The 22,945-nt window shown below is 36.9% G+C and overlaps 2 protein-coding genes, 2 long non-coding RNA genes and 1 other non-coding gene across 5 annotated transcripts; 3 read left to right on the top strand and 2 right to left on the bottom strand.

The window, feature by feature from the left end:
* The first annotated feature begins 3,375 nt into the window (after positions 1 to 3,375).
* LOC121047257 (serine/threonine-protein kinase prk-2-like) lies at positions 3,376 to 4,393 on the top strand. Its single transcript, XM_040502363.2, has one exon. It carries the CDS (start codon positions 3,451 to 3,453, stop codon positions 4,285 to 4,287), a length of 837 nt encoding a protein of 278 aa, XP_040358297.2. The 5' UTR covers positions 3,376 to 3,450; the 3' UTR covers positions 4,288 to 4,393.
* A 2,879-nt stretch (positions 4,394 to 7,272) lies between these two features.
* On the top strand, positions 7,273 to 7,916 carry LOC121833689. Its single transcript, XR_006076768.1, has 3 exons — positions 7,273 to 7,330; positions 7,404 to 7,505; positions 7,576 to 7,916. It is a non-coding gene; the product is annotated as an uncharacterized LOC121833689 (long non-coding RNA).
* A 300-nt stretch (positions 7,917 to 8,216) lies between these two features.
* Trnai-uau lies at positions 8,217 to 8,308 on the bottom strand. Its single transcript is given in 2 exon segments — positions 8,217 to 8,252; positions 8,271 to 8,308. It is a non-coding gene; the product is annotated as a tRNA-Ile (tRNA).
* A 2,081-nt stretch (positions 8,309 to 10,389) lies between these two features.
* LOC115327695 (Fanconi anemia group J protein-like) lies at positions 10,390 to 12,142 on the top strand. The gene has a single exon (XM_040214250.3). The coding sequence runs from the start codon at positions 10,601 to 10,603 to the stop codon at positions 12,137 to 12,139; it is 1,539 nt and encodes a 512-aa protein (XP_040070184.3). The 5' UTR covers positions 10,390 to 10,600; the 3' UTR covers positions 12,140 to 12,142.
* Positions 12,143 to 17,579: 5,437 nt separating this feature from the next.
* LOC121833739 lies at positions 17,580 to 19,031 on the bottom strand. Its single transcript, XR_006076799.1, has 3 exons — positions 18,833 to 19,031; positions 18,078 to 18,105; positions 17,580 to 17,604 (listed from the first exon to the last, which is right to left on the bottom strand). It is a non-coding gene; the product is annotated as an uncharacterized LOC121833739 (long non-coding RNA).
* Between the last annotated feature and the right edge of the window lie 3,914 nt (positions 19,032 to 22,945).

Below are 22,945 nucleotides of genomic sequence, written 5' to 3'. Positions count from 1 at the left end.
CTGGTTTTGGTTTTCGACGTAGGTGTCGTGTTTACTTTGGGAACACGATACTCGAAGGATTCTGCAAAATGGTAGTCATGCCAAACTTGTGCGCTGTAGATTGCTGTTCTAACGGTCGAGTGAATACCAGTATTCGTTCGGGCGACGCTAGTTTTCACGTGTGGGTTGCTGTTCGTGTTCTTTGACGACGAAAAGAGAGGACGTCCGACTTTGGCAAAAACCAAACATGGTGATGTCTATTTTCTCCTTCTTGGGGAGCGCCCCGCGCGGAGGAACCGGTTCCCGCTGCCGCTGTCCCGTCGGCATCTCCCCCGCGTCCCTCTCCTTCGGCAACGCGCCGCTCTCGTTTCGCCCGCGCGAATGTTGCCGACACAGACGTGTCTTTGTGGCAGGTTAAGGTCTCCCCTAAAGTGCAAGAATATGTAAAGAATAAAAGTGTATTTCTGTGTAGGCAACCAACTCTTTATTCTTCTGGAATGCAATTAGTACAGACAATACCTTACGAGACTAATATGTTAGTCTTGGGTGTACATCACGAACTTAGCGGATCCTTTAATCAAGACTACGACGGAGACGAAATGACTTTGTACGTAACCGAAACGGAATATACTCCTTGTGAACCTGATGCGATATTAAATTCCTTGTCCGTCTTGATGTTTTCTGAACTCAACGGAACAAATATAGTCAAATGTTCTTATAACACAGTCATGGCTTTTTTTGTTTTGACTTCATGGCCAGACGACGTACTGGAATGGTGGTTTGTAGACTATCTTAAAAATAAACATGCAAAGGATCAACATGAATTGAGGAAAATACAGAACATAAAGACGTATAAAGATTTTTTTTTATTCTTAACGTATATGTGGGTGTTTGGGGGTAATCCTTCCGAATTTCAATGGACCAGCGATTTGGTCGTGGAAGCATTTGGATCTTGGCCTTGGACGAAAAAAAATACCACACTATTTGATCTTTTTGCAATAAGAGCATGCAAAGGAGACGAAGAACGATTATTAAGTAATAGAAGTAGAATTACTCGATTTTGTGACGACTTTATGACGCAATACGGTTTTGACATATCCGCAAAGGAAATTTCTCGTTGTTCTGAATTGTTTAAAAAGAAGTTTGGTAAAGTTCCAGAACATTTTGAGGAAACGAAATCGATGGTTGATTATTGGCAAAAAGTTACGAGCACAGTTATGGACATTCTAGACGAAAGAGATACCTTATCCGTGATGGTGAATTCCGGAGCTAAAGCGACACCTGTACACGTATTACAAGCCATAGGTTGTATTGGACCGTCTGTGGTTAATTTTTATTCTCGAAATTTTGCTAAAATGTGCAGAGATGTGGGTGTGTGTGTTTTTGGGGGAGATGATAGTAACATCGGTGGAGACGTTTCGTGTGCTTGGTTATACGATAATCTTTGGGACGGTTTGCGACCGGTACAACAATTCATAATGTCCTGTAATTCCATAGAAAATATGGTAAGATCTATTGTGTGTACTGGTGAAGGTGGTTATTGGCGTCGTTCCGTTCAATTTACTCTTGACGGACTTGCAATTAAAGAAACATTTTCTGTAGTTGATGTGGACCACGACGAATTTGTGTATCCGCCGGTGTGTAATGTAGGTGGTGCGGCGGATTATGTATCTAGTCAATTTTTCACGAGGTTTGGAATACCGTATTATATTAACTCAACCGATGATATAACGGCCAAATGTGTAACTTTCGATAGTGGTATGCAAATACACGCGAACGATGTGGATTATTTTGTAGATTCCGACGGCGGTCTAGTGCGTTTAACTCATACGAAAAGTTTGCATTATTATGTTAACTCTTTAATTAAAGGAAACAATAAAACATGATTATTAAAACCGAGAAATTTCAATGTATTCTTTAATTGTTCGCAATCTACATCTATATTTGCAATTTGGATTTAAACAATCCCAAATGAGACTGGCAATGTCTCCTGGAGCATCGTATAACAACGACATGGTGTATTTTTCTAAACGCATGATCGCTTCGGGACATCCGATACCAGCAGCCACGAAATCTGATTCGTCAAAATTTTCAAACGGTAAATGTAAAAAATACATTTCATATAATAAGACGCCTAAACTCCATGACATTAACAGTTCTGCATTGTACGACTTCCTTTCTCCGCGATAAAATGCAATTGCTTCTGGTGACGAGTACGGTAATGTGCTTTTGAAAGTCCGAACGCGTTTATTCACAAGATGCACGTCACTCCAATCTATAACTGTACACTTCATATCCTTATCTATTACGATATTTCCAGATTTAATATCGCAATGGTACACTTTACATTTCTTTACAGTTTCATAAAGTACGTTGAAGACTTGACGAAATATATCTCGAATATTTAAAAGTTTATGAGAGTATAACAGATCTCGTAAAGACGTGCTTCCCGTATCGAAAAATGCTAAAAAACCGAATGTTTTATTCGACCATTGCTTTAGACACATTGGAATTCCTCTTATAGATCGTTGAGATAGAGTCTTTAAAATAACGTATTCAGCCTGAAGTCCAGTTTTCCATTTACTTATTTTAAGGATTATGCTCCTTTCCTTGGAAAGCCAAACTCTGAATACTTTAGAATGTGCACCGCGACCTAAATATTCATACGTTATATCCATGGTGTTGTACACACTTTTTAACATTTTATTTCTTTCATTCGAACATATGTATGTATATAATGAAATAAACATTATAAAAATATATACTTAAAATGAATACCAAGTTATTTACCACTTTCGTACCAAAGTACAATATGCCTTATCATTTGAGCGAAGAAATGACGAGTATGCTAAAGAATATCGCGAACGTATTTCGCACTGGCATTGTCCCCACCATTGATATATCGAAAGACCTCACTATGCAATACATACAATTTATTAATTCAGTTGAAAAACACGTTGACGCTCCTTTGGTTTTCGAATCACGTGAAAAAATTGATCCAGACGACGTTCAAGTCATCGTCGATGTTATAAACTGGTTGGGTGCGAATCTTACTGGTACTGTTCATCACATCTACGATAGTTTAGATAGCGAAGACTTCTATGATGCCATAGAAGACGACGGTATTACAACGACTACGGTTTAAAAAAAAATATGCGAATATTTATGTATAGAACTATATTATGCAAAAAATAAACTGATTATCAAGTACATGTAATGTTTATTTTGTGGGAGAAGATATGTCTTTACTTCCCAACGTAATTGGAATTCATCATCAAATTAGAATAATATATTCTATGAGTAATAGTGGGGATGTAAACACGCTTTTAAATAATGCTCAATTTCAAAATGTCACTTTAGAACGTAGAATAGATAAAAACGTAGTTGAAAAAACTCATTTACAAGATTTATTCGTTTCAAAAAATATAGCTCGTGCATATGATTTGTTTAGACAGCAATAAAAACCACTAAATGTCTACCGCCTTTGAATATGCTCTGCTACACCGTGGATACGACGTCTCTATTACGAGTAAATTGGGAGAAGGTGGTTTTGGTATCGTATACGCGGGAGTACGCTTGAACGATAACGCTCCTATAGCTGTTAAATATATTTATCACAAAGATGTTTGGAGGTGGCATACTGTGAAACAACCGTTTCAATCGAAAATACCAATGGAAATACACATGTTGAAAAGAGTAAATAAAGTTGATGGTACTATTAAGTTGTACGATTGGTTCAAAATTGAACACGGTTATGTATTGGTTATGGAGAGATCGATTAAAAGTATCTCACTTTATTCATATATGAAGACGCATGTTCTCAACGAAAAAGAAATTATTAATATATTTAAACGTCTCGCACAAATAACTTACGACTGTTGGTTCAAATGTGGAATTATTCACTGTGATTTAAAAGAAGCAAATATACTCATCAATAAAGAAACAATGGCAATTACCATTTTAGATTTCGATTTTGCAGTAGAGTGTTCAAAACGTCTTAGGAGAACATACGCAGGAACACCACTTTATGCGCCACCAGAATGGTATATAAATGGTATATATTACCCCGAGAGCACCGTCGTATGGACTCTAGGCGTTATACTCTGGAAGCTATTGTTCAGAAAAAGCCCTTTCAAGACAACGAAAGACATTAGGAAATTCGAAACTTTAGAAACCATTGACCCTTTTGAAACAGAGAAACTGTTATATTCTTCAAATGTTATTTCTTTGTTAACGTCACTCATGAGGAAAAAAATAAACGAAAGGCCCGGTATAGACGTACTTCACAAGTTAGCGCTAAGTCTTTGACAAGAACAATTGTACGTTTTGAAATAAAGTGTTTCAATAATCAAAAAAACACACACAAAAAATATCTTGTGGAGGGTATTGCTCTTAAAAACGTATGACATTTAATTATTACATTTTCTTTCGTATTCCTTCACATTTCTATACAATATACATATAGACTTTTCTTTGCGTTAGTGTTATTGTAAAGAAAAAATAGAGTGTGTGGAGTGGTATATAAAAAAGACCCACCCCCAAAAAAGAGAGTGTGGGGGTGTGTATATGTTGTCTATACGAAGTTTACGTGCTTTTTTTGTGTATGTGTGTGTGTCTGTGTGCGTCTGGGTGTTGGTAGAATGAAAGAAAGAAGATATTGGATGAGAGTGTACCATGCTCTCTGATTGGATGGGTACGTTAATAAAACAATATTTATCCCTTCCAAAAGCATTTGTTTATATTGTGGCTGTTATTTTTTTTTTCGTATAGTAACACGAGACGCTACGCATATTTGCCTATATATAGGCCGTACATGTAACTACGAATATCAGTCTACGAGATGAACTTCCCTAAAAAGGATCGTAAGCGTAAGAGTGGCAGTTCGTTCGGCGCACGGACTTCTTCTTCTTCTTCCGAGCCTATAGCCGTACTCGTACCATCGAATACGTCGTTTTCAGATTCACCGTCTATGCAACTGCAAACTAAAAGTAAACGTCGTCGAAGAGGGAATAGAAGTTCGTCGATTGATTTGAATGAAGAAAAGGTTAATTCATTGTTTCTCAAGAAAAGAAGTTTGACGAGATGTGCTAAGCAGTATGGAAGCGTATTGCCAATCTTCGAAGAACTCCCATCGGATTGGGATATGCTAACTTTTAAAATAGTGATGCCTAACAACATTATAAAAGATTTAATTCATTTAACAGTCTTTTATTCGACTCAGGATTTTATACCAGCAATAGATACGTCCATGTATCTACCATACATGGATGTTAAGTTAATTAGAGATCTTCAAGAAAGATCCGTTGCTAAAAGTTTGATGGTAGTGCTCAAGAAAACCATAGAGAAGTTAGACTCGAAGATATTGTTGCCACTAAGAAAAGATATGGATAGAAGCAAATTATTTTACTACCGCTCTGGGAAGAATATTTCAATTCAACCTAATGTTTTGCAACCCATTATATTAGAGAGTATTACAGTTATGAAACCAGTATGGAATATTGGTTTTAATCTATTCAATGGATATACATTACCGTATTATTATCCGTACAAATATATAGCCACCAAGACTCACCGACCCACTGTTGGGAACAGTGCTATGCTCGAATATTTTATGATACCAGCATTAACGTCGCAGGAGGTCCGAAACAACATCAAGGAATTCTTACACGAAACTCCATCTGATCAACAGGACGTTATGGTGAATCAAATCGTAGAAAGCATCAAGACGGTTTGTACCCTTCCCATGTTTACAACCGACGACGATTTATGGAACGTGTTTTCAAAATTCGTCATCAGTCAGAAAAACGATTTGGATTCCATGAGCAGCATTGTCGAAAGTATGTGTGCATATCCAGCCATTTGGGAACAACCACACGTGTACGCAAGCGGTGTGCGGAGTGTGAATGCGCAAGTTCCTTGGGACTTTCTGAAGGAATTTTTGACTAATATTTTTTTTTCGTGTAAAAATGAGGGTAATCAACTGGACACTTCTTTACTCGAAGCTTCTTTTTTCTTTTACGTCATTTATAGTGTAATTCGATACAGTGATCCCATGGATTGTACCTTTATTATCGAATGCACAAATGTACAAGTATTGGCAGAATTCTATTTGAGGATGCGACCTATACTAAATCCCTTTAACATGAAGCTGAATACTCCAGCTTCCTTATTTATGGTGAGGCATAACATAAAGTCTATCGTCGATTCAAACTTTGGCACTGTCAATGAGAACATGAAACATGCACAAGAAGGCAAACGCACTGCTGTGGGGTTCGCTCACATTGCAAGGCATACTATTACAAATCCAAAAACCTCTAATAGAGGAAATAAAAAAAGTTTCATATTTCATCTTACGAATTTTTGGGAATCTGGTCAAGACGAAGCCTTTGCCAATAGGTTCTTGCACCCACAAATCTTCATTGATACAATGAGTACTCTTATGAGTATTTATACTAATACAAACGTTGAAGACATTACGGACACTCGTCTACATATGTGGTCTAAACAATGTCTTAGTGAAGTACTTAATTCAATCCGTATATTCACGAGAATAATGCCATCAAGCAACAATTGTGTCGCCGCTGCTGCTGCTGCTGCTGCTGAAAGCAATGAGAAGGAAACACCTCAAACTTCTGCTGCAATACAAGTGTCAACGGACGATCCAGAGGATCAGGTTTTTCAAGATGTGCGAGATCGCATTAACCAATTGACAGAATCTTCGGATCCCTGGGGAGGATGTGACGAAGACATGGCATGGACATCGAGAATCGACAACGCTTCGAATGGTAAGTGTATTTTTTTTTTATTCTTTGGTTAGTAATTATTTGTATTCATTTCGTAATATAATCAAAATTGAACAAATATCGCTTTCATTTTACAGAAGAACCAATGCTGGGGGTAGGGGGTTCCGAAGAGGAAAAAGAAGGGCTCGATAAGCCGACCGAACATGGTGTTGACAACGCAGTAGAAGATGGCAAGGAATATCAGGCTGCGATTACCCAAGTTCGCAAAAACAACGAAGAAGAGTGCATAACACAAGTTGTAAAAAGCTATGACGGACAACCGATATGCCAGGAAGAGTCCCAATATCATGGAAGCGAAAGAGCGCTTATTGGTAACGATGGCATAGTTATTCAAGATTGCCAATACGATAAAGAGTGTGATATACAATTCATGACTAATGGGGAAGAAGAAATGTGTGACAAACATAAGCGCTACTCTGAAGCAGGCGCTTGTGACAACGTTGAACTCTATGATAAAGTTAATGGAGATATCGACGACCGACCAGCACCGCCTTTGGTGGACGAGGTGTCCTGGCAACCACCACTCAATCTTGACGATGTTCTGAAACGTATGTCAATAATTTATTGTATAACATAGTTTTATGATTGTTTTATTTATTTGTCTATTTATCTACATTACAGAATCCATTGCCGAGTGTGATTTACCTTGCAATGAAGATGTCGGCTGTAACGAAGATGCACCCTGCATGCAAGGTCGAATCAATTTTGACGAGATCGATTTACGTACGTTATTTGTTTAGTTCTTCCCTTTCTATATATAATTTTTAATATTTAATTTTTCCTTTCATTACAGGTACACCATGTCCTAGCTCGTCAAAAGAACCTGGTACATCGATTATCAACAGGGTGGCTATTAATAACGTATGCAAGCGAAGATTAGCAGAAGAATTATTTCAAGGTATCCATACAGACTCTGAGTTTAATTTTGACCCTTGATTACTAAAGAGAGGATGAACAAGTCTTATATTGAAGATCTAATCAAATACGGTTTTGATAGTAATGACAGTATTGACGATTGTTTATCACAATCGTCAATATATGATACATTAATTGACGATAGCGTCTATAGTGATACTTATTGTGACAATGCGGACGATGATAATGACAATACATCGTATTATAATCGAGTCAAGAATGATGATCAAAACGACGTGGACGACAATGAAAACGACGTGGACGACAACGAAAACGAAGACGACATCGAAGACGAAGAAAAAAAATGTGAAATTGAATTTTGTAAAGACATCCCACCATGTAAAAACATGAAGATATAAGTGTGATTTCAATAAACATTTATGAAAAAATAACAACATTGTCATACTTTCCATCCCTCAGCAGAGACTTTATGTGAAGCTTTGGCTGTGTTGAGTAGGATAAAAGTTTGAAAAAGCAACTTAACATTTCGGCATCACCGAAATGTTAAGTTGCTTTTTCTTCCCCAGGTGAGATTCGAACTCACATCCTCGGCATAGCTCACAAGTACTGACTTATAAGTACCGCGCGCTAACCCATTGCGCCACTGGAGAATAGGATATATAAAAATGAATGACATGCTACACGATATTGAAGATTAAAATTTTTATTTTTCCATTCTACATCGATCTTACTGTGTTTTTTTTTTCATAACGTTCTTGTGGTGTACGAAGTAGGAATACTTGAAGAAGGAGAATAGGAAAACTAATTTTTACATTACATTGAAATATTATAAGTAACCAAATACACCGCTGTTTTCTATAATAAATGCTTGTGCCAAATCGGCTTTACGTATCGTTTTACGATCATGATATTGAGCAAAAGCTTTAGCTCGGTATATCGTAGTATATAAATACATTCTAATAACGTCATGTACACTCTCGTTTAAGGATTTTGATATTCGAGTAATGCTACTTCGAAGACTTAGACGTTTAATTTCGTTTTTGCAAAGATAAACACCTCTAGTGGTTTGGTCGAGCTCACGTGCACGTCGCTGTGCAGTTCGTTTTTGCGCAGGTGTTAGTGGTGGCATTTTTTTAATAAATTATTCTATATATGTGTTTTTATGAATTGTATCTAGATATAGGTTTTTTTTATTGATTCAATTACTAATCGTAGTATGTGGAGAATGAGGTGGTTCTTCCCATAAATTAGACAAAACGTCTTTCACGATTTGTCCGAAAGATTTTGCATCATCCGCGTTATTATCAAACAAGTCTTCTTTACTTTTAGGCTCTTGCATAGCATGGTTTATATAATCTTTTAAAAATGACTCGTTGCTTGCTCCCCTGTTCATTGTGTCGTAAGCAGCGTCCAACCAATCGTCGACGGAGGTTTCTTTTGACGTGTGGCGAGAAGGGCTGTATTTATTATCGAACCACGCAGTTCCTAGAAGAAGCTTCCCGTTATTAAACAATTCGTCAATGGCCATTACGTCTTTGTGCGTCAAAGAATTGTCTGCATTTTTATAACGTGTATATAATCCCTCCTCCGAACAGTTTAACGGTACAAATTTTTCGTCGTCGAGAAGATTAAGAAGGTGTGCCGCAGAGTATATTGTCCGGTTACATTGTTTGCGTAACCAGTCGTGACCGTCTTTACTTAACAAAGCCGTCTTCAGGAATATGTGGTGCAACATATTTTGTTATAACAACAACGTCATGCCACTCTTCCACCGGCTCATTGCCATAATGAAACGTGCTTCAAATACCAACGAAGTTTCTCCACGTGAGTTTGTGACGTTCCTCTATCTCCTGGAACAAATTCAAATATCTGTTGTGAAAACGGTTGGAAGTCATCTATGTTTAAACACTGTGGTTGGCGTGTTTCATTTCATAACAGACGGCAAATATCGTAGAGTCATGAATTATTTTATTCATCTCGTCAAAAACCAATTATGGTATTTCGAGACTCTATGCAAGTACATAGACTACCGAATATACGAACACGACGAACGTGCTCTGTTATCCGTTATACCTACATATATGCCAATTTGGTTGGCAAATTCTTCAGATATGGATAGCATAATATATTGCGAAACGATGAACATTTTAAATGTCAGTACTACTAGTTCAATTAATTTTTTTATTGCATGTGTACGCAAATTGAGTTTAATGTTGTCGATGCATCCATTGTGTGTTTTAACAGACGTCGTTCAGCCTTATACAATACCAAACCCAACGATTCACGAAAAGTTTTTACATATAATATATAGTAAAAATGTTTACTATAACGTGTGTGATTATTTAGAGTGGTTTGAATCAAAAAAACTTTCTCGTGCGTGAATTATCTTGACTACGCTAAAAAAATAACGAGATAAAAAAGTATGGGTAAAGATAAATACCGAAAACATAGAAAACACCGCAACCACCATCATCATCATCACCACCACTACCACAACATCGTAGTCGAGTGCCTGATTCTTGACGAGTGGAACGAGGGAGACGATATGGTAGAGAATAAAAGGGAAAATACTAGCAGATACAATCGTTTTATAAACGAACGGACCACCACGCCTGTAGTCAGAAAAAATGTTCCGCCCGATGAAGAAGCAGCCTTACCCGATACAGACGCAAATAGTTCAAACTATATTGGAGGCGGCAAGTAAACGCGAACATGTAATGATCGAGTCGCCAACTGGATCTGGAAAGTCTTTGGCACTCATTAATGCAGCCAGTCAATGGATCACTTTACATCCGACTTCGAAGGTTTATTATTGTTCGAGAACTCATCAACAACTCGAACAAATCACCAATACCATTAGAGAAGTTGACCCTAACATACGTACGGTGCGACTTGTTGGTAAAGAGAAGTTATGCCTTTACAATACACCAGCTGGGGGTAACATGGCCAAAGTCTGTAAATGGATCAAAAGTACACATTGTTGTTATTTTAAAAACTTGGGAAAAACACAACCACCGGTACAAAGCGATCCAATTCTTGACGTAGAAGATTTGGTAACGAAGTGTTCCGAATTACAAATATGCCCTTACTATACTAATAACAGTTTTGTAAAGGACGCAAATATCATTCTTTCTCCATATAATTACATTTTGGATGCATCGATACGTAAAGTTGATTTGCACGATTCTTTAATTATAATAGACGAAGCTCATAATATCGAAAGTGTTTGTAGAGACAGTCTATCTTTTGAAATATCTATAACATCTTTGCAATCGTATAAAATGCAAGTGTCTAAAAACAGTTATATGTATAATTTTTTTAACAAATTAATTACAATGTATGAAAAATTCAAAGAAATAGCTTGTAAAAATAAATATTATATAATAACAGGAACTGCGTATTTATCTACGTTAACGAAACAGGTCAGCTTAGCTAACATACCTCAATTTCCACACAATCGCATCCTAAATCAGTTTATTGAAAAGTTTCAGCAACATGTGTCAAATTTAAACAATTTCAACGCGGATTGTTTTCGCTTAGTCGTCGAGGCTGATTTGTTTAGAATAATAAGTCTCGACCCACAACACGCTATGAAATCGGTAGTGGAAGTAGCGCGGACTATAGTTCTTGCGTCTGGGACACTGTCACCATTTAATTCGTACGAAGCCGAATTGGGAATGAACTTTAAGCATAAAATCACGGGAAATCATGTGGTGCATCCTGAAAATGTTTACATAAGACGTATTTCACATTCTATTGACGGTAAAATACCCTTTAGAATGACATATGGTGCATACAACGACAAAACGGTATTATCTGCCATTGGGCAGCTATTGTTAAAAATATGCGAATCTATCAAAGTGAACGAACAGTGTAGATTGGGTGGTTGTGGTGTGTTATGTTTTTTCCCATCCTACCAATCCATGTTAAAGTGTGCACAAGTGTGGAAGAATATAAATCCAGACGTGTGGACGTCTCTCATGGCTACTACAAATGGATGCATCTATTTCGAAAGCAACGACGAGACCGTCCATTCACACGTGGAATCCGTGGCCTGTGGTGAAGTGTCTATATTGTGTGCAGTGCATCGCGGAAGAATTAGTGAAGGCATGGACTTTGCCGATAATTTGGCACGCGTTGTGGTATCCATCGGAATCCCCTTTCCATCTATCGTGCAAGACGACGTCCGTCTCAAAATGGAATTCAACGACACTACAAAACCTCAAGTTCTCAACGGTCGTGAATGGTATCGCATCCAAGCTATGAGGGCTGTGAATCAAGCCGTCGGACGATGCATCCGACATTCGAAAGATTGGGGGGCCATGCTGCTCGTCGATCAACGCTTTCTTCAATGCGACACTTGGAAGGACATGTGCAATTGGATCAAGGTCATGGAAAATGGACGTCCGGCTGGCAACACTCGCAAGAATGGTGTAGTTCAAGAATTAACGAAATTTTTTAAGGATAAAGAATTGAAATAAAAAACAATGATCACGCTCGAAAGTCTCGTTTTGTCTTTGGAAGCGAATCGAAAACACATCAAAGTAGAATATTTACTATGTCTTGCAGCACATCAGGCAAACTCGGAGTTAAAACAATTAATATTTATCATAGTATTCATTTGGCTGAGATCACCTTCACTACTTTTACAGGTTCGTGAATATTTACAGCTATATCCAGAATACCAAAATGCATTAAATGCGCTTACGGACGAATCCTTTTCGTTTTGTGAAAAGCAACACGAGGGTACGAATGTATTCGAACCATTCACTGTCATTGCCTTACGCTTTGGGATCGGTTTGAATGACCAACAATCGAAATATATTACTAAGGTCATGGATACTTTGGCTATAGTAAACTATTTAACGAGATTTCATCAACGGCAAACGTGTATTAATCTTTGGCGAAGGGGTAAAATTAACGTGTGGATATTCTCAGAAATAATGGTGTCGGTACCCATAAAGGAGCGAACGTTGATCGAAATTATGCATCGTTGTCGTCATTTGGAAAAATATATGACAGAAGAATTCTTTGTAGAATTAGCTCAATCGTGGTCCAAAGTTGACGGATTGGTTTTAGATTTTAACATTTCTCAAATCGATATTAAGAAATACGAGAGTGATTTTGCGCAAACATTAATAGGTTACGTTCTGTCGAATGATTCAAACTATTTTTCGAAAGGTGTACCAGACCATATGCACGTTTTACAATATCACATGAAAGATTTAGAATACGAAAATATCGTGCCCAAATATTGGGCGAAGAAGGTTCACAAGAAAAATAATTTGTTAAAACACACAGCATGGATTGTCATGGAAATACTACTACGATTTGGAACACACGAGGCGGTCGAGTTTTTTAACAGTGACATAAAAGATATTTTTAAAGAAATTATTAAAGCATCAAAACTAGCTGGTGAAACAAAATCGGTGGACGTATCGGCCTATGTACATAGGCGCAATTTAACACTCAGATCTATTGGCTTAGCTGTGGAGGAGAAATACACGAATCAAATTGCTTCTATGAAGCTTCTTTTACACGCTATAGCAAACATTAAATCTCGTCGTCAACTTCAGAATATACGTATTACAATAGGAGCAAAATCAAATGATTATATAACCGTTTTCGAACTCTTTTATTCGCAACAACACGAATCTTTTAAAAATATAATGCAGTTGCTCGGTCACGTAGAGGACACAATCGAAATGGAGTTGCTAACTAAATTAATACATTTAGTGAAAACCGGTGATGAAACAAAGGTAAATTCGGCCGATGTCATATATAAATCTGATATACGCGCCTCGGAAATTTTAAAAAATACATTCAATATATATCCGTCTCCAAATAACGACACGCTATTATTAGATGAAGACGCATACGATTTCATCAAAACCATCATATCTACTCGTTTCGTACGTCTCTATTGGCATGCGTATAAGGGGCAGGTTAATGGTTCCGTCTTAAACATCAAAGAAGAAACTTGGCTTACTATGGAATTGTTATTAAATTACGACGAAACACCACAGATAAAATCTATATTGTATAATTTGCCAAACCATGCAAACTTTATTAAATCTGAAATTAAAACATTTCACGAGTCTAGAAAGACTACGATTGTGTCGTTTTACGAATACGATACTGAAAGAACGTGGTTATTAAAACGATATGGTGTCGCCGTTAACACAATTGTAGAAAACGAATTACAGGTATTAGATGCTATAATCGTTTTAACATCTCATTTAAAAGCGCAAGATTTACCAATCATTAATAAGAATCTTCCTTTAAAATTAGCCAAGTTATTTACGATAGTATTAGAAAATCCGTCATTTACAAAAGCGCATCAAGTGTATGCTCTATCAGATAAGCCATACTCGTTATGTGACGTTGTAAATCTACTAGATATAATAAAGGAATCTACACCACCACCTATAAATCCCGTAGTCACAAAAATTATTCGTATATATAACGACAAGGTTAAAAAAGACAAAGCTTTCCTTAAGAAGTATAAAATAATTGCCAACGATTACAAAGAAAAATATTTAATCTTTAGTACAGAGAATCCCAACGATATAGACCTAAATCATAATATAGACCTAAATGCAGATTTGTTACACGATTATCGAGCGGTATTACCCCGTTATTGGGTACAACACGTTTACCAGAATAATGACTATAAAGCGTATTACAATACATGGTTAACTATGGAAATTTTAACATATTTCAAAGAATACGATATTGAAGCCATTGTCAAACGATTAGTACCAAATCACGATATTGCAAATACTTTGAAATCCTTAAAAAACGAAACGGAAATAAGTGATATAGAATTATATCACAGAGCACAACATTCCGCGCTACGTTCTTTTAATTTATTTCTGGATAACGAACATGCATATGGAGTAGACGTAATGAAGGAAATCTTCGCGATTATTCCTACGTTTTCAAAATCGGAAATACTTCAACTGCGTAACGTCATCCACGATCATTCCGTTTATCCACCGATATTGGGTCTATTTCTTGAAATCGTGGCGTATTATGCTGCCGAAAACGATGTGTATTCAACTATGCGTATGTTACGGCCTATAGAATGCCAATTAGATGTCTTATTATTAGATTCGATATTGAATTTATTTATATATATTAAGTTAGCAGATCGCGAAAAAATCCTTCCAATGAAACGAATCCGTGCCATTAATAAAAATATACACGAAGCAGTCTCCACTGTTTTTCGTTTAAAAGATACTACCAAGTTAGAATATAAAGTAGAAGACGAAGATGCGATTACAGACACTCAAGAAACGACTACAATAATTCCGTCACCAACACACCAATTATATACATTTGTAGGTGCTCCACTTGTTTTGTGGTCGCTCATTGCAACCGGTGTAGTCATATATAATAGAAATAAAAAACCAAGACTGGGTGAATAAAACCATCTCTGCGCCATCTTTCGAGCCATTCATGAACTAAACCTCGAAGTGGCTACATATCCACAAAGGAGGGACAGACCCATGCCTTAAGGAGCTTCGCCCCTAAAAAATAATAAAAACGAGATTTTTGCAATGTCACAATTTATTCTATTTTTATGTGTGTTCTAGAGACTAACCAAAAGAATAAACAATGCCCGAAGTATCGATTTTCGAAGAACATTTCGGTGACCAGTACAATAATATGATTAACAAAGTGGACAGGTTTAAGAGGACACGTTTTTCCGTTTGGTTTAATTATATTAAAGGTAAACCACTCTCTGAACATCCCAAAATACTTCAATATGCTTGGTTAATTAGTGAATTCATGCAAACGAAACCTACGTCTTATGAATTCATGACTTGGCATAGAAACACAGTAACCCCTCAGTACTATCCGGCCGTAGGTAAATATTTAAATACGTTTTATACATATAAGAATAATACAACGTCGGCGCAAGAAGAAGAGTATAAAGTGGTTTTGGAAACGCAGGCGACAATGGCTTTAAATAGTATAAATGCTTTCTCTGGAACACAAATTAAGGACCTCAATGACATGCATAGTAAAATCAAGTCATTGTCTACTAATTTTATAAATCAACTGCGTTTACGTGCATGGCGTGTGACAAATAAATTAGTATGGCATTTGGTTGAATTAATCGTGTCCTACGATGTTCACACAAAACCGTATATAGCTTTTATCGACTACCTGAAAAAAATTAAAACGAAATTAATTATAAATAAATTTCGTGTATTAGAAACTATATATACAATTATTAAAAGTGTAGAAAAAGATAATGTACTGGGATATACAATTTTAGATACCGTGTATAGATCTTACACTGACGATTTAGAAAAACTCACGAAAAAACTAGACTTTAAAGTCTCCGATCAACTATTAAAATTTAATGTTACAGAAGACAAGTCACTTGTACAAGATGTCGTGGGGGATAAAAATGGAAAATATGAAGAAGACGATACGATATCTGATATAGATGAAGACTTAACAACTACAAAATTTCAGAATGGTAAAAAGAGACCCATTCCGAATAATGCTAAGATCGATCGTGAAGAAGTTGAACCTCCTTTAAAAAAGTTCATACTCGATAAAAAAAATTACTTGATTAGTGGATCGATTGTAACAGTTTATACCGTTTTAGTATTGACTACATTGGCTAGCATATTTTAAAGATAATAGATAGCCTCCAAGTACTTGTCGATCACTTCGTCATCGCCTTGTTGAACAACCTTAGATAATAGATTAGCACATTTTTTTAAGTGGGTGGCTTCTGCATCATCCTCAGTCATCCATTTAGAAAATTCGATAGCGTTATTGGTAGCCTTTAAGGCTATTTTTAGCAACGTATTATTACTATTTGTAACACGTTTTGACAGAATAAATAACAAGTGATCGACACTACCTTGTCTAGCATTTTTTGCGCGATCTTCTACTGTGGTTGGTGGGATATAATTCATCGATCCATAATTCAGAATAGATACGCATTTCTTGTTGTTTTGCAAAGCATCTTGTACACTACTCGCAGTACCTAAATGAACACGTACATACTTTTCTAAGAAACTGTGACATGTCTTCAAGGCGTTGTTTAAAGATTCGTCACCATCGGATGCCTTGACACAATGATGTAACATGGTGTACGTAGAATAAATAGACATTATTGTCGTCGTGTATAGTTTTTAAACAATGTTATAATTGTAATATAGATATATATTAGTTCTTTTTTTTATTTTTTATAACACTTTAAATATGCATCCAATAATTTCTAACGTGTTTTGCACTACGAGATTAGTTCTATTGGGATTCTTTTTACGAAGACGCTTACCATTTGTTTTAGGAATACGCTTACCTTTACCAAAAACTTTGCGCACGCGCTCCCACATGCCATTTGTGGAATTCTTCGTACCTTCTTGTAATGAAATATCGGATACGATTTCTGCTGAAGTCAACATTTTTTATTATATAAACAACTCAATCATCTACAGCATCAGAATCGCTATCTTCCATTGTCGACGATGAGTTAGTCTGATCCTCTGGTACGTTTATAACAGCGTCTACGGTTGGTTGTTCTGGTGATTCAGGTAAGATGGTTGGTGGTTCTGGATCTTCGAGTACTTGTAATTGCGATTCCGGAGATTCCGGAACGATGGGTGGCGATTCCGGAGATTCCGGAAGGATGGGTGGCGATTCCGGAGATTCCGGAATGATGGGTGGCGATTCCGGAGATTCCGGAACGATGGGTGGCGATTCCGGAGATTCCGGCATTGATGGTGGCGTTCCTGGGGACTGTGACACCGAAGGCGGTGATTCCGGAGATTCCATAAGAAAGATTTCTCCCGTCTTATTATTCTTTTTCAATATGGGCACCCGTCTAGATTGGATTGGCGTTTTACGCCTCTTTGATCGCCGCATTTTTCGAGCCAGCTTCACGGGAGTCGCGGAAGGTGGAGCCGTGCGTTCTGGTCTGTAATAAACATTACAAAAAATGACACAGTTTAGAGAAGTTCTAAACCGTTACAATTCATTACATGCAGGACAGAAAAAGGTTCTCTTACGGGAGGTTTCTCGGAAATTATACGAAAACACTGGGGATGCAATTTTAAATCGAAAATATTTTATATTTATGGGACTACATTATTGTGAACGTGCAGGTATTCCATTAGCCGATATACTATCAGATTCATTATTGGTTAATGCAGAAACGTTACGAACAGCATTACTTGACAGCATAGAGGAATCCAAGGTAATTTATGAAAATATTAGACCATCGTCTGGTAGCGTAATTATATCTGGTGTAGCGGCTGGTTTAGGTGTAATGGGGTTATCATCTGGAACGGCGTATTTAATTCAAAACAGGAAAGACCTTTTAAATATATATCGCAATGGAATGGCTAATTTAAATACTAAAACAAACACGCAATGAAATTTTTTTCTCACGTTTTGTTTCCCTCCATTTTCGATAACTCTATAAGAAGCCAAAAAAAAGTGTGGACGTCAGTTTTACTTACTAAAAAACAATGGCACAAACTAGAATGGCATCTCCAACAGCACCGTCGGCGCCGGTGAATCATTCTTGGGGCGAAAGGTTTTCACACGCTTATCACCTACCACAAGCATTCATGACGGACAGCCCAAATCCAACTGAACATGTTATGGACGTAATTTTACGTGGATCGTTCACTGTTAATTACTGGGGGGCGTATTCCAATGATATTTACATCAACGATCCAGTAAGTCATAGACCAATCATACCTGACAAAAGAAAACTATATCCGTTATTTAATGCATCGGGAGACCCCCACGATGTACACACCATACCATTTTTTAGACTCTTGTACGCAGCCCCGCATATATTGCATATACCTGGTCAAAGAAAGATTAATACCGAAGATGACTGCATTAATGCACGAACTGCACCTTGGAAAATAACGTTGCGTCTAGACAATATCGACGGCATGGTTTACTTTCAAATTCTAAATAGATCTGAAATAGATGCGTGGAAACCGGCTCATTCCGTACCATTCGATCAAGTTCTTCTAAGAATGCTGTTTACAACAGATATGGAAAATCATTTAGGAGATGTGCCATACGATTGGGCTCGTGATTACAGAATAGCTCACGACACCGCGTTACAAGTTATTCCCAACCACGATGAAATATATCTAGTAAGTAGAATCATTTTAGACTCACACCTTTTTGCGACGTCCAAGATATTCGCCAAAACCTTGAATCCCTTCACACACAGTTCGTCCAGAATTCTTGACAGCTCGGCTGGTCTGATGATGTTGGCCGAACGAGAGGGGATACACCACCTTCCAAGTTTGCTGGCACGACTAGATAGGCAGTATCCCGTCTCCGTTTTATATGGGACGGTAGTAAATATCGCCTATTGCACACTTAAACACGTCATATATAAACACGTCCGGGAAGAGACACACCTTCATCTTCACGACGTACCACAAGACGAACTCCCTCTCCTAGACTTTGTTGCGCTGAGATACGTGTGCAAAACATATCTACATTTGCGTTGGGGGATAGAAACGACTTCAACGTTACCACGGCTTTTGTCTGGAAAAGCTGGTGAAGAGATTGCGGAACCTCTCCCCGATAAATTACCAACAATAGTTGAACAACTTTTTCCACATGCACTTTGTTTTTTCGTTTCATCTGGAGACAGAGATTCTATCCATTACGAATATACACGATCGGCTCTGTTTCAATACATGTACCATTTCATGGTTACCGACCCAATGCCCACTCCAAATATTCGTGCATTAATCACAAAGCGAGTTGTTGAGTTATGGCTGGAGTACATGGCCCCATATATACTACGACGTTTTGTCATTACGTATTTTTTACACAACAGTAACGATACAATTGAAACGCAAACGGCCGATGATAAACATTACATTAATATATTAAACGGTTCGAATAAAGTAAACGAATTGCATATATTATTTAAAGCTATGGATAAATCTTTACAATATGCATCCGATATAGACAATAAAGTCAATTTGTCCGATTATCAGGGGAATAGTGACACCATTATTGGTATGTTAAAAAGAATAGGTGCCAACGGTTCTGGAGTAGTAGATTTGGTCTTGAGTGATCATATGCAATTTCCATTATACACTCATAATATGACGAACAAATATGTGGATGCCAGACTACCTTATGAAAAGAGTGGTGTACCTACGTTAGTTTCTAGCGTGTGGAAACCATTGGTGTCATTTGTGACTGGCATTATGCCAGCGCATGCATTAATAAATAATCCACCATCGGTTATAATTCCACGACAAATTAACATTCCAAATAAAATATTAATTTATGTAGCCCATGCATGTGCTACTGATGCAACGTGCCACATGGAAGGTTTAGCTAATACGCCTACAACAGAACGCACACAAACTACTCAGTGTCCAGAAAAGGGTGTTTATTTCGCAATCGGAATTGGGGCATTAACAGGCGTTTTGGTAGCGACTGGAATGTCTCATACGATAAAACCAACACATGCTTTTTAAAAAAAACAATGCTCTCAAACTTTATTATATTTTTTACGATAAATATCTAAAATTTCGGCAGCAGTCATTTTATCTACACTTTTAGTTTGAAGAGGAGTGTGACGTTTCGATTTAACGTGCGTATGTTTACGTTTCTTGTACATCACTTCATTTTTATTTCTGTTGTTCAGAATCGGTGCTTGTGAAGAAGAGGACGATGCTTGTGTTGCTGGTGGTGATGATGGTGGTGGTGATGGTGGTGGTGACGACGAGACGATGCGCTCAAGTTTGAAGATATCGCCAGACACGTTCTGTTTCAATAAAGCCTTGAAATCTTTATCGATGATGGATTCGTTCACCAATGACTTGTTCGAAAGATATACGACTGTATTCACTAAATCGTTTATAGTCTTGTTTTTAATAGATCTTGAAATTTTATATAACACGTTTACAGCTTTGTCGTTGACAAATTTTATACCGTATTTTTGGGTCAAAATTTCCGTAACTTGCGAATAAAAAACAGTGCACATTGCATTCGATTTGTGCGAACAAAAAAAAATGGCCAACGATTCGTTTTATAATCTTCTAGAATATACGAAAAGTGTCGTTTCGTCCTGGTGGAATTATAATGTATTGTCTGGAATCAATCGCTATTTATTGAAATTGCCAAGCACCGAATCGGAGATTACGCAAGGTTTTGTCCATATGACAGATTTAGTTATAAATTCTCAAGATATAACCTTAAAACATATACTAACAAATCTATTGCCTACTTTTTATGGAACGTTATCTCCGTGTTACACGTTATCCTTCACAGACAAGATACATGTATTCAGTGTATTATTTTACGATATGCAGGCCGCTTTCATTTCTGTAATACAATACATGTGCACAACGACTCCAGCAAGATGTATATCGAGCACGGATAAATCTGGTTTCTTACAGAATTTATTAACGTCTTGGACAATGTTGTTACTAGACATATACGATGATAATTTAGATGATAGAGAGCAAATTAACAATAGAGATAGACTAGATGAATTGCATATAAAGACATTATTTCTCTACTCGATGGCACGTAGTATTCGCAGCGATTTGTCTACTGCAGTTCATTTTCTACGTAAATATATGAAACGTATGAAACAGAGAGTTGTACCTAGAGAATTATTAATCACAACAAGTAGTGGAGATATTGATGCTTACGATTTATATAGCAATATGTGTAGTAAAATCCAGTATTATAGGGAATGTAAGATCGTTTACAATTATTTGAACACACGACACATGCACTTGAAAAATATCGAGCGATGGTTTAACGAACATCGTCTTCCACAAGCTTACAAACATTTAAACGAAGCACGTTTAAGTATTATGGATGCAAACCGTATAGGGAATTTGGGAGAATTAATACATCTCACGAAGAGTATCAGTGTTTTCGATATAAACGATATATGTTTAGATTATGCACATGCGTCTAAAGAATGTGTAGAAATTCTAAAAGAATTAGAAATCAGGTTTCAGATTATCGTAAAATCATACGTGACCTTCCTAACTTCCACAGATGTTATTACCGATACAACCACGTTTCGCAAAATGTATTACAATATCGTTAAAGATAACGATGATAGAACGTACGGAAAGAAGAATGGCACAAATCATACTTATCGGTTAACAAGTTTAAGAATTAATGGTGCACTTAATCCTTACGAAAATATTACTCAGGTTCTCGAGTTATTAAAGCAAGCTATGATAAGAGTGTCTATCCGACAACTCAAAAGTAAATATGAGTATTTTTCTCAAAAGGGCGGTTGTTTATGTAAGATCCATTGTATGACGTATAACACACAAACATTCGCGGTTTTTAAACCAAATAAATTTGCACTCTGTCAGGCGCACGCAGCTTATGTAGATTTACATAATGCTATAAATTGTAAAAATCATTCTTGTGATTGTGTTACATTTATGAAAAAAGAAACACAATACGTCAAATACCTTAAAGAAACAATGTTATATTTTATGGGACCATTATCATCTATCGAGTATGCGATATCATCACCCTATCAAGAAATTGCTACACATTTTTAATCCCCACCACATCAACATCACGGTGACAGTGGTTCGTATACACTCATCGGTGATCTTGGATTATATTCGTCGTCGTCGTCCTCCATGACATTTTGGTCGTTGACTTGTGTCGCGATATTTGTATCGTTTTTCATAGATTCGTTAGAATATACTTGCATTGAAGATTGTAAAACCCCAACATGTGTAATATCTAAACCAAATGCAAAATTTACCGATGTCCATCCACGTTTCCGTTCTTCAGCTATAGCAGATTTTATTAAAAGTTTTTTCGGATTTTCAAAACATGCTGCAGATAATCTGTCTCTTTTTTTCCCAATGTAAGATCGATTAAGTGCTACAATTTTAGATGGTTCTCGTGTTAACATGTTAATGTATAATCTAATGTATGAACACAAAACATTATCGATGTTATTAGAAACGCTCAAAATACCCTTAAATGTTTTATATAAATACGAATAAATTCTAGTATTATCAGAACATAGGGCTAATAGTGATAGTACGTGGTCTAAAGGTTCGATACAATCACGATGGCTTAAAACCCATTGCGTAAAAAATGGACAAGCATTATTCGTAAAATATTCTTGAGGTGCAGCAAAAACTAATGTGTCATCGTCACACAACAGAGCAAAATCAGCTAACCGTTTAGTTATTAAAATTGGAAGAAAAGAAGGATCGTTTATTAACTTAAAGTAAATTAATGTAGAATCACTGTTACGTACT

The sequence above is a fragment of the Ixodes scapularis genome, unplaced genomic scaffold (genome assembly GCF_016920785.2).
Source record: "Ixodes scapularis isolate PalLabHiFi unplaced genomic scaffold, ASM1692078v2 PGA_scaffold9__187_contigs__length_104089568, whole genome shotgun sequence".
Classification (NCBI taxonomy): Eukaryota; Metazoa; Arthropoda; class Arachnida; order Ixodida; family Ixodidae; genus Ixodes; species Ixodes scapularis.
This window is presented reverse-complemented; position numbering and strand designations above follow the sequence as displayed.